The 12661-nt window shown below is 44.2% G+C and overlaps 1 protein-coding gene across 1 annotated transcript in view; it reads left to right on the top strand.

Annotated features, from left to right (window-relative positions):
• LOC125448738 (AP-1 complex subunit sigma-1A) overlaps positions 1-12661 on the top strand; it is a 45163-nt gene that overhangs the window by 24974 nt on the left and 7528 nt on the right. The window contains exons 2-3 of the mRNA XM_059642647.1: positions 2167-2345; positions 11626-11734. Coding sequence (XP_059498630.1) covers positions 2167-2345; positions 11626-11734 — 288 coding nt within the window. The remainder of the gene's footprint in view (positions 1-2166; positions 2346-11625; positions 11735-12661) is intronic.

A 12661-nucleotide genomic window follows, 5' to 3' on the forward strand; every position in this document is an offset into this window, starting at 1 on the left:
ATTTGTTATGAATTGCAAAAATAAAACCTCTGGAGCCTAAAACCTCTTGAGGGCGTCCATCCCCTTGCAGCAGATTGACCTCAGTGTTACTGGTGGTTAATATTTCTTCTGTAAACAATGTTACTTTTGAAACGCTGTGGGCTGATGCCTGTGAATTGACCTTTGCACATCAACCAGGCGTGTCCTCCAAGGGCTCTGTTGATGGATGAGTAAGCAACAAGCCTGAAACAGTGTGTTGAATATTTCTTTTCTTTCTTTGGCATGTGTTCAGAAAGGGGGAATGATCTTTGGCTTTTGAGCTATTGTTAAATTAATTCCCTCAAAATGATAAAGAAATACTTGCTCTGGCACCTTTTGCAACCTGAGGGAACTGCAATGCACTCTATTGCCAACATCGTCCTTTTTTTTGACATACATTTTCTGTTGTAATGAAACACGTAGCCACCAACTTGTGCAATATGCTAAATGCTGATTAACTGGTTGCTCAGCTCATGGCCGTATGTTGGAGCTTGTAAGATAATTGCTTTTGTCCTCATAAGTCATTGCAGCCAGATTAAATTCAGCTTTGCAAAGCACTTGAACTATTTGTATGAGATAGTGAGCTTTTCAGTGAATCTCCTATGTTCAGTAATTTTGTTGAAATTCACTCTGTGCTCAGCAGACACTCCCAGGACAGGGACAGCTCGGGGATAGATACAGAGTAAAGCTTCATCTTTCAAAACTGAAAATAAAGCACTTTCTAAACTGCCCCATCAAACAAAATACATAGTACAGTTTCCCCTACCCTTTTAAATTGAAAGGAAACATTTCTCTAATTTTTTAAAACTGAAAGTGATGCACCTTCTACTCATTTTACAATGAAATGCCAGCTCTCTCTACTCTTTTAAACAGAAAGTAAAGCGATCTCAACATTGTCTCCATCAAACGTTCCCAGGACAGATCCAGCAAGGGGTTAGAAACAGAGTAAATTGAAAATAAAAGCTACCTCTACTTTTAAACTGAAATAAAACAGATTCTACACTGTTCACCATCAAACACCCTCCAGGATAGGGACACCACAGGGTTAGATATAGAGTAAAGCTAACTCTAAATACAGAGTTAGATATAAAGTAAAGCTCGACTCTTTTAAACTGAAAAAATTCCTCCACACTTTTTTTTCAAAAAGCTGCAAGTAAAGCACTTTCTGCACTGTCCTCGTCAAACAATCCCAGGGCAGGTACAAAACATGTTCAATTTAAAAGATACAGACAAATACGTTGGCTCAGTGGTTAGCAGTGCTACCTCAGCGCCAGGGATGCTGGTTTGATTCCATCCTCTGGTAACTGTGTGCAGATTGCACATTCTCCCTGTCTGTGTGGGCTTCCTCCAGGTGCTCTGGTTTCCTCCCACAGTCCAAAGATATGCAGGTTAGGTGGATTGGCCATGCTAAATTGCCCGTAGTGTCCAGGGATGCACAGGCGAGATGGGTTAGCCATAGAAAATACAGGGTTACAGGATAGGGTAGTAGAGTGGATCTGGGTGTGATGCTGTTCGCAAGGACAGTATGGACTCAATGGGTGAATAGCTTGCTTCCACACTATAGGGATTCAGTGATAACTGTCATGGATGTGAAAAGAGATATGCTATTGTTGCTCAGATTTAGTTCTATATGTGAATCTGTGTGCTGTTTAGTTTCAAAACACAGGTGAAAGCTTCCAGGCTGCATGTGTGTCTCTTGTGCCAAAATTAATGATGTCAGTGAGATGGTGAAGCTGTGTTTGCTGATTTTGATATGGTTTGAATGTTTGCCAGCTGGATTTTCTGGGCAGAACCGTGGTTTCATGACCTCACTTTGGATAAAGTTAACAAGTGAAGAGAATAGATTGGATTTATGAAGTGCTGGTTACATCCTTTGGGACACAGTAAGGCCAATGACGAGGTGTTAGAAGTTGTGCATCATTGGAAGCTCTGCAACCAGTTGGTACACAGCAAGCTTTTTCACAGCAATGTGGTAAGGAAAAGTGATGAGGTAAATTTTAACCATAGGTGGAACTGAATGATGGGAAAGGGTAGGGCTCTGGTTTGGGTGGGGAGCGATTGTGGGGTGTCAGGGAGAGCACTCCCTGAGAGTTGCATTGTGAAGACTGCCATCTCCCCAGCTCACCCTGGTCTGCTCTGGGTCCACAGATGCGCTTCATGCTGTTGTTCAGCCGACAGGGCAAGCTGAGGCTGCAGAAATGGTACACCGCAGTCTCAGAAAAGGAGAAGAAGAAACTGGGCCGGGAGTTGATGCAGATTGTCCTCGGGCGCAAGCCCAAGATGTGCAGCTTCCTGGAATGGAAGGACCTGAAGATCGTTTACAAGAGGTGCGTCACTTTTTCTTGCAGGGCACTTTGCAGCATGCAGACAGGGCTGTTCAGCCCATCTGAGCCCCTACAGTGGTCCTGTCAGCATATTGTTCTGTTCGTATTACTGGGGCAGCGTGGTGGCTCAGCTGTTAGTACTGCTGCCTCACAGCACTAGGGTCCTGGATTTGATTCCACTCTCAGACAACTGTCTGTGTGGAGTTTGCATATTCTCCCATGTCTGTGTGGCTTTCCTCCGGGTGCTCTGGTTTCTTTTCCTACTCCAAAGATGTGTAGTTTAGGTGAATTGGCCATGCTAAATTGTCCATAGAGTTCAGGTTGTGTAAACTAGGTGGATTAGACATTGGAAATGCAGGATTACAGGGATAGGGTGGTGGGCCTGGATCTGGGTGGGATGCTGGGTATGAGTGTGATGCTCTTCAGAGGGTTGATGCAGACTCAATGAGCTGAATGGCCTCTTCCCACACTGTAGGGATTCTACAATTGTGTGTTTATCAAACAGCTTTAAGCACCATCCTTCAGGAAGGATATTGTGACCTTGGACTGCAGCATAGATCATAGGACTTCAAGGGTCAAATCACGAGGTAGGTTTACACAAACTAGGGTTAGAGAGTCATACAGCACAGAAACAGACCCTTTGGTCCAACTCATCCATGCTGATCAGATATCCTAAATTAAACAATCCCATTTGCCAGCATTTGGCCATGTCCGTCTTAACCCTTCCTATTCATGTACCCATCCAGATGCCTTTTAGATATTGTAATTGTACCAGCCTCCAAATTCCAATTTGTACTGTCCCAGTCTACTCAATCTTGCATCATAAGCGAATCCTTTTAACTCTGGAATCAAACTCTTCTGCAGCCCCTCCAGTGCCAGCACATCCTTTCTCAACTAAGGAGACCAAAACCAGACACAGTCCTCCACATATGGCCTCACCCACACCCCATACAGCTGCAGTATAACCTAACCTGTTTTTAAACTCCATACCTCTAACAACGAAGGACATGTGCCTTCCTAAAATGCAGGAAGCTAACCTCCAATTGAGAATGCAAGACAAGATTCTCAGATAGTTCGAGCAATGAGAGATTTTGATACATTGCTTTATCCAAGAGAGCTTCATGTGGTAGTTGCTAGAAGGTTGTTTTCATCACTGGCTGGACAGTCTCAAGCTCAGGATAGGCCACAGCTGGAGCAATGTGACCAATTCTGGTTGCAACACTATAGGAAGGATGTGATTGCACAAGAGTGGGTGCAGAGGAGATTTGCCGTGATGTTGGAGCGACTCCACAATGGAGAGAGACACTACATAAGCTATTGGGATGTTTTCCTTGAAGTGGAGCAAGATGAGAGCGGACCTGATTGAGGCAAACAGAATTTTGGAGTGTTGTAGACAAGAAATTCTTCACCTTTTATTAGAGGGTTAATAACCATAGATTTAAGGTAAAGGGACAAGAGGTTTAGAGGGGATTTGAGGAGAACTGTTTTCACCAGAGGTTGGAAGATCACTGCCTGACAGGGCCGTGGAGTTGGGGGCCCTCACAACATTTAAGAAGCATTTAGATGAACATTTGAAATGCCAAAGTAATTAGGCTAGGGGATAAGTGCTGGAAAGTGGGATAAGTGTTTGACGACTAGTGTGACATGATGAATCGAGAGGTTTCGTACCATGCTGTCAAAATTCTGATTCTTGTGTTGTTCCATCTTGGCCTACATCTCAGTCACCTGCTTTCAGCCAGTTTCTACTCCTTCTATAGTGGCTCATCCACTGAGTTCCCTTTTTCTTGATTGTTGTTCACTGCCAGTTTTTCTTCCTCCTCCTTCCACCTTCCTGGGGATTTCCATGGTCCTCTTGTGTATTTTCCTAATGATCTGCTTCACCTTTCTCTGTATTCCATAAGGCAATGTCCCGGCTTTCAGATTTCTGCTTTTCTCATCCTTTGTGCTCCAGCCTCTTAGAGTCGTATAACATGGAAATAAACCCTTTGGCCCAACTCTCTCATGTTTCTTAAACTGGACCAATCCATTTGGCCCATTTCCCTCTAAATTCTTCCTATCCATGTACCTGTCTAAATATCTTTTAAATATTGTCATTGTATCTGCCTCCATCTGTTCCTGTGGCAGCTCATTCCATATACACACCAGCCTCTGTGTGGAAAAAGTCCCTCCGGTCCCTTTTAAATTTCTCCCCTCTCATCTTAGACATCCACCTTCTAGTTTTGGACACCCCTACCCTTAGGAAAAAGACCTTGGCTATTCACCTTAACTGTGCCCTTCAAGATTTTATAAATCTCTGTAAAGTCACTCAGCCTCCTATGCTCCGAGGAAAAAAGTCCCAGCCTATCCAGCCTCTCCTTACAGTTCAAACTCTCCAGCCCCTGTAAATGCCAGGTAAATCTTCAGGACACCCTCAGTCAGAGACTTCATTCTTTTGTGTTTAGCTCTCTGCTCCTCCTTACTGGAATAATTCTTTTGTATTTGTACAATGCAAACTTTTGACCTTCCCATTCAAAGAAATGATTGGAGATCTAAGAGCAGTAGTCTCTTCCCAAGTTCACTGTCATCCCAATTGAACCTTCAACTTTATGGTTAGTCACAAGCCAGGATGCCCACCCGTGAGTCAGTTTCAGGTTGTCTGACCTTGTCAGGAATGAGGACATCCTGGAAAGATTCCACTGTCCCCTGGCTGTCTCCTGTTGTGACCGAGTTCCAGGCAAATGAACGACTCAGCAGAGTTGGTTTCAAGTGATTCATGCCTTACTGCTGAGCATGTGGCCTTGGAAGAGGACACTTATTGATCACGGTATTATCGCTAGACTAGAAACTCAGCTAGTCTTCTAGGGATAATAAAATGTGAGGCTGGATGAACACAGCAGGCCAAGCAGCATCTCAGGAGCACAAAAGCTGAAGTTTCGGGCCTAGTCCCTTCATCAGAGAGGGGGATGGGGAGAGGGAACTGGAATAAATAGGGAGAGAGGGGGAGGCGGACCGAAGATGGAGAGAAAAGAAGATAGGTAGAGAGGAGAGTATAGGTGGGGAGGTAGGAAGGGGATAGGTCAGTCCAGGGAAGACGGACAGGTCAAGGAGGTGGGATGAGGTTAGTAGGTAGATGGGGGTGCGGCTTGGGGTGGGAGGAAGGGATGGGTGAGAGGAAGAACCGGTTAGGGAGGCAGAGACAGGTTGGACTGGTTTTGGGATGCACTGGGTGGGGGCGGGGGAAGAGCTGGGCTGGTTTTGTGGTGCAGTGGGGGGAGGGGACGAACTGGGCTGGTTTAGGGATGCAGTAGGGGAAGGGGAGATTTTGAAACTAGTGAAGTCCACATTGATACCATTAGGCTGCAGGGTTCCCAGGCGGAATATGAGTTGCTGTTCCTGCAACCTTCGGGTGGCATCATTGTAGCACTGCAGGAGGCCCATGATGGACATGTAATCAAGAGAATGGGAGGGGGAGTGGAAATGGTTTGCGACCGGGAGGTGCAGTTGTTTGTTGCGAACTGAGCGGAGTTGTTCTGCAAAGCGGTCTCCAAGCCTCCAAGTCTTCTAGGGACCTGGGTTCAAAAGCCACCACAGCAGATAGTGAAATTTGAATTCAATAAAAAGAACCCAGAATTAAGGGTCTAATTTTGGCTAGGAACCCATTGCAGATTGTTGGCATATCCCATCTGGCTCACTAATGCTGTTTAGGGAAGGAAATCTCTCATCCTTACCTGGACTGGCTTACATGTGTTTCTTAACCAGAGCAGCATAGTGGCTCAGTGGTTAGCACTGTTGCCTCTGTGCTCGGGACATGGTTCAATTCCAACCTCGAGTGACTGTGTGGAATTTTCACGTTCTCCCCGTATCTGTGTAGGTTTCCTCCCACAGTCCAAAGATGTAGGGATTAGGTGGATTGGCCATGGTAAATTGCCCTATAGTGTCCAGGGATGTCAAAATGGACTGCTTCCACACTATGGATTCTATGTTTCTTTTGCTTTGCCATCATCAGGGAAAGTGGGTATCAGTATCTGTTCTATACTGTAAGGGAGGCAAGTGCTGATTGATCAAAAGTCCACCTGCCAACCAGAGTTGTTGCCATGGCAAATGCACCCATTAATTATGCCTGGCAATTAACTGCCAGGATTAAAATCAAACTGTAAACCAGGCAGTTTGACTCTGGTAATGGCATTTATTGCCCATCTACAATTGCTCCTTGTGAAAGTGGTGGTGTGCTGCCTGATTTAACTGCTGCAGCCCATGTGGTGTGGAGCCACCCAGTACAGTCCTGGTGGGAAGGACATTTCTGGACTAGGACCAAGAGAAAGTGAAGGAACAGGATGTATTTCGGGGCAGACAATGCCCTAGAGTATTATCTCTAGACTCTTACTCCAGAAATTCAGCTAATGTTCTGGGGACCCAGGTTCAAATTCCACCACGGCAGATGATGGAATTTGAAATCATTTAGGGAAAGAAAAACAGATATGGAATTAAGAACCTACTGACGAACGTGAAACTATTGCTGATTGTCGGAAAATCCCATCTAACTCACTGATATTGTCTGGGGAAAAACTGCCAATCTTACCTTGTCTGCCCTACTTGTGACTCCAGACCCACAGCCAATATGGTTGAATCTTGTCGTCTGAAATGGCTTAGCAAGTCAAGGTCAGCTAGGGATGGGCAATAAATGCTGGCCAGCCAGTGACACCCGTATCCCACAAGTGAATAAAAACAAAGAATCATAGCATTTGGTGAATCTATTGAAGGCATGCAGCCAGTGGTGTTGGTACTGAAAAGGATTTCACTCTGCTAAAGGCAAAGTACAAATGTAGTTTTGTTCTGGAAACTGACCAGGAAACTAGGTTTCAATAAGAAGGGTCCGTAAGTGGTTTCACTGGCTGTGCAACAATTAGGAAACTCTTAGCACATCTTTCCAATAATTGATGTTCAGATTGCAATCTGTCTCTCTCTGTATGGCACTTCAAATCCTAATCAGGGATTTGAAGAAGACTGGAACTATTTAGCAGAGCCGGGAAGAGTCTCTCTTAATTGTTCCACGATCATTGATCCGTGAATAATTTGGTTTGCTGTTTTGTTTTCAGTTGTGTTGGCACTATTAGCTCAGCTAGTCTAAATTTGGCATGATTCACGATTATATTCTGCCCACCTCCCCTACAATGATTCCAACAAGCTCGCCTCTCCCTGTTAGGTTTCTGTTCTTTCCCCAGACCTCAGCATCACTGGTTCAAGTCCTGCACCAGAAACTCTGAATACCATAATCCAGGATAGTGCTTCCCATGTGATCCTGAGGGAGTGTTTCAGTGTCGGAGCTATTGTTTTGTTTGGACAAGATGTTACAGCAAGGCTGTGTCTCCCTTATTTCGCCCTCCTGCCCCTCCCCCACCTTTCCCTTCTGGTTCTTTCCTGGATCTTGTATTCTCCTTTATTTCCGCCCCCCCCCCCCCCCACCCCGTCTCCCCAAAAATCTGCAAAAGGCTCAGTTTAATGTAGCGCTTAGCATGTGTACAAACACAGCCAGTTAAAATACCACATTTCCATGGAGAAGTTCATCTTTAATTGTCAGGGTGATGCACAAAAATATTCACAGCAAAGGGATAATGGCAACTATACTATAAGAGAGGCAAGTGCTGATTGGTTGGCAACTGGACTGCGGATTGGAGATGTTGCCATGGGGAGTGTACCAGTAGATGTCTTCTGGTGGTTAACTGCCAGGATTGAAATTAAGTTGTAAACCAGGCTGTTTGACACTGTTAATGGCATTGCCTGAGAAATGAACCTGATCATGGTTGTCATCTGTTTTGTTGAGCTGCAACAGGCACAATGTAATGTTTTGGATCAGACCAGAACCCCTCAGAATATATTAAGAAAGTAGCCTAGACCCTAACTTTTTCTTATTTTTAAAGGCAAATGTAAAGTGCATGTGTTCCAGATGCAATTCAAACTACTCAACGTTAAGCAAAACATAATTAATTTAAGCACTGTAGTTAAGATACAACAAAAGAAAGAAGAACTTTGAATAACTCCACTCTGTTGGAAAACTTTACAGAATATAGATACAGTAACTATTACTAATCAACTGTTCCAATATAGTCACGTCCAATAAACACACCCCTTGGCAAATAGGCGCGCGTAGAAATCAGTTTGTCTCACATGCAACCCAGCAGCAGAGTGAGAAAGAAAAAATATTAAGTGAAAACAGAGTGGCAACCAGGAGACATTAACTGCAGTTTCCAACTCTGAAATTCTAACAGCAGCTGCTAAAAGCTAACTAAATGTCCTTGATCTATGAGAGCTTGGCCACATCCATTCAGGTTGCTTGTATTGTTCCAGCTTTTGAAATATAAATCCCAAGGCCTCCCAAGCTGTTTACTTTGTTTCTTCACTAGCCAACTTGGTATTTCTGCCTTAAAACCCCTCTTCAAATACAAAAGGACAAAATACACCTCTTAAAGCCACAGCATTGTTACAGTAATTTACGTGCTCTGTCTTTCTGCAAAGAACAGTGCCCTGTGGAGCTTCTAATATGTGCCCCACAGTGAGCCTGACCATTGTAAGTTTGTTGCCAGTGCAATTCTTTGTGCATTCAGATTATTTAGCACTTGCTGTCCACCCAGGGAGTTGCAACTCATGTTGAACGCTATTAGTTTCACAAACACAGGCTGGTTGGGAAAGGTCAGCACTTGGCTTGTTGCATGCAGCTGATAGGATGTGTGTTTTGATATGATACCACTGCCAGTCCTTGGAACATGGGTTTCATGTACCTAGCATTGTACCTAGCATTACAACAGCACTGAAATTAAGATCTCAAAGGTTGGAGCAACAGGTGACATAGCCGTCTCGTACTGCTACTGTGCAGTGGTGACACAGTGGTGATTTCCACTGACAGATTGCTGCTGTCAAGTCAGAGTCATACAGCACGGAAACAGATCCTTCGGCCCATAATTCCAAACTAAACCAGTCCCACCTGCCTGCTCCTGGCCCATATCCGTCCAAATCTTCCCTTTTCATGTCCTTCTCTAAGTGCCTTTTAAACCCTGTATGTAAAATCTAGTCTCTAAAATAGGTGACAGCCATTTTCTGGTTCACTTCCCAGAATAATGCCTTGAACAGTCAGTGTCAAATTCCTGGTTCAAAATTTAAACAATGAATTGCAATTAGTTATCAGTTATCATTAACTTATGCATTCTCCATTAGTGCAGCTCTACCAAGCAAACACTGTTAGCCAAACAACCCATTGACTTTCCTACATTTACGCAAAAAAAGAGCATTTATACTTCAGGTATCTTTGTGAATTATCCTGATGAGTGCTTCAAAGCAAAGCTTCAACAATCTGTCTTTAGCAATACTCAAGTTCCATCTACATCCAATCTGTGATGTAACGTTATGTGAAATAACTTCACCGAGGCCTGTATCCCATCTCCAAGTACTTGGCACTGATCCATCTCTCTGAGTGAGCAGAATCTCTGTCACTCCTGTTTGTACTTGTCGACCAGGGCCCCCTGATTGGGGCTGTTAACCTGGCCCAATCAGGGAATTTATTCTACGAGGTCAACCTGGCTGACCTTGTTCCATTCACAGCACTGTGCCATTTGGGAACCAAAAAAGTCTCTTTGTCCAATTCGATGATTTGCCCGTTGTCCTTTTTTAAAAAACATCCCCTAGCCTTGAAATACCCCATCTGAGGTAAAAGACGCCTACCATTAACCCTATCTATACCCTCATGATTTTATAAACTTATATATTGCAAAATGGCAGATGGAGTTCAATCTGGATAAATGTGAGGTGTTACGTTTTGGTACAACAAACAGGGACAGAATTGATACAGTTAATGATAGGGCCTTGGGTAGTGTTGTAGAACAGAGAAACCTAGGAGTTAGGTACATAATTTTTGGAGGTTTGCGTCACATGTAGATAGGGTGGTCAAGATGATGTTTGCCTTCATTGCTCAGACCTTTTGAGTATAGGAGTTGGGTAATTATGGTCTGGATATACAGAATGTTAGTGAAGCCTCTCTTATGTCCAGTTCTGGTCGCCCAGTTGTAGGAAAGCTATTATTAAGCTGGAGAGGGTTCAAAAAAGATTTACCAGCATGTTGCCCGGACAAAAAAGGATTTGAGTTATAAGGAGAGGCTGAATAGGCTGGGACATTTTTCACTGGAGCGTAGGACGCTGCGGAGTGATCTTATCGAATCTTTTAAAATCATGAGGGGTATAGATGGTGTTAATGGTAGGTGCCTTTTCCCTAGGCTGAGGGATTAAAGTGAAAGGAAAAAGATTCAGAAAGGAGACCATGAGCAATTTTGTTACTCAGAGAATGGTTCATGTACGGAATGAACTTCCAGAGAAAGTGACGGATGCGGGTAGAGTTACAACATTTAAGAGACATTTGGATAAGTACATGAATAGGAAATGTTTGGAGGGATATGGGTCAAGCATAGGCAAGCGTGACTATTTTAGTTTGGGATTACAGTGTCATGGCCTGGCTGGACCAAAGGGTCTGTTTTGGTGTTGTATAACTCTGAATCATTATTGTATCCATGAATTGTGCACACCCCTCTGTTCAGAGTTATGTGGTGTTGGTGGGGGAGGTAAGACGCCTGTGGGATAATGGGGCGAATGTGCACACAGAATAATTTTCCTAAGTTAATATGCATTTCCTTTCCCTATAAATATTGACCTAAAAGTTGGGATGTGCATTCTGCATGGGTGGGGTGGAGCACAATGGCACTAAGGTTAATAACCCATTGATCTTAGCAATGACCCCTCTGTTTCCCCATTTCCACCCCCCCACCCACTCTCTCTCTCTGACTGTATAACAAGAGAGCATCCCTGCGATACTCTGGGACTGTACCTTTTAACTATTGTTGGCAGAAGAGAAAATAGCAAAGCCATTTTCCTCCTTTTGGGAGGAATATCATCCACCCATACCTAGTCTGGCTGACGTGACTCCAGATCCACAGCAACAGTGTTGACTCTTAACTGCCCTTTGAGCACGCTCCTCAGTTCAAGGGGTATTTAGGGATAGGCAACAGATACAGTTCTTTTTGACGACACCCACATTCCACAATATGATTTAAGAAAAGTGGGAATGATGATAGACTGACCACAATGTTCCGAACATCTGGTGTGCGTTGCATTTGGCAGTGTTTTATATATGTAACTTTTATGTAAGTTACTGAGTGTGTGGAAACATGGATGGTGTAAGGATCTGCCAGTGCAAGAAGTGATCATTATAAATTTGTTGTCAATGCTGGCTATGTAGTGATACCTCTTGTCTCTTCCCTCAAAGGTATGCCAGCCTTTACTTCTGCTGTGCGATTGAGGACCAGGACAACGAACTGCTGACACTAGAGCTGATCCATCGTTATGTCGAGTTACTGGACAAATACTTCGGGAGCGTAAGTGACACCCCCCCCCCCCCCCACCCCTGCTGTGTTATCTCTGCTTCACAGGCACTCCTACCACAGCGAGTCATATGGAGTGTCATAGTACAGGTCGCACAGCCACAGAGAGATTAAATTAGGGGGAATGAAAACTGTAATGGCTGGAAACTTTCAGACAGTGTGTGTGGAGAGTGTCGGCCTGATGTTCCAAGTCATTGACCTTGCATCAGAGCCCTGATTTCCAGTGCATTGTGACCTATACTGACCCTGATATTCATTCAAGCACTCCAACATTACTTATCTTAATTTTCTGACTATAATATGCAACTTTCTCCACGAAAAAAATTGTCTAGATGGCGGGGTGTGTATTTCATATGGTACATAACTAAAGGCACTGTTTGTTGGAGAGTAGTGAGCCCTGCATTCCTTTATCCTAGCTATGTGAATATTCTGGTTACAAGAGCAGTTCAAAGGCTAGGAATCCCGCAACAAGTAATTCATCTCCTGAATCCCCAAAGCTTGTCCACCATCGACAAGGTACAAGTCAGGAGTGAGCAGGAATACTCCCAACCTGCCTGGATTGGTGCAGCTTGAACAACGCATATACAGGACTAAGAAGCCCACTTGATTCGTATCATATCCACAAGCATCCACTTTCTCCACCGCCGATGCTCAGTAGCAGCAATGTGTGCCATCTACAAGATACAGTGCAGAAATTCACTACAGCTCCTCAGACAACACCTTCCAAACCCATAACCTCTACCATCTAGAAGGGCAAGAGCAGTAGATACATGGGACCAATACAACCTGTAAGGTTCCCTTCAAGCGACTTGCCATGGAAATGCATCGTCGTTCCTTCAATGTTGCTGTGTCAAAATCCTGGAATTCCCTCCGTAATGGTATTGTGGGTCAACCTACAGTTCAAGAAGGCAGTTCACCACC

The sequence above is a fragment of the Stegostoma tigrinum genome, chromosome 45 (genome assembly GCF_030684315.1).
Source record: "Stegostoma tigrinum isolate sSteTig4 chromosome 45, sSteTig4.hap1, whole genome shotgun sequence".
NCBI classification, from domain to species: Eukaryota; Metazoa; Chordata; class Chondrichthyes; order Orectolobiformes; family Stegostomatidae; genus Stegostoma; species Stegostoma tigrinum.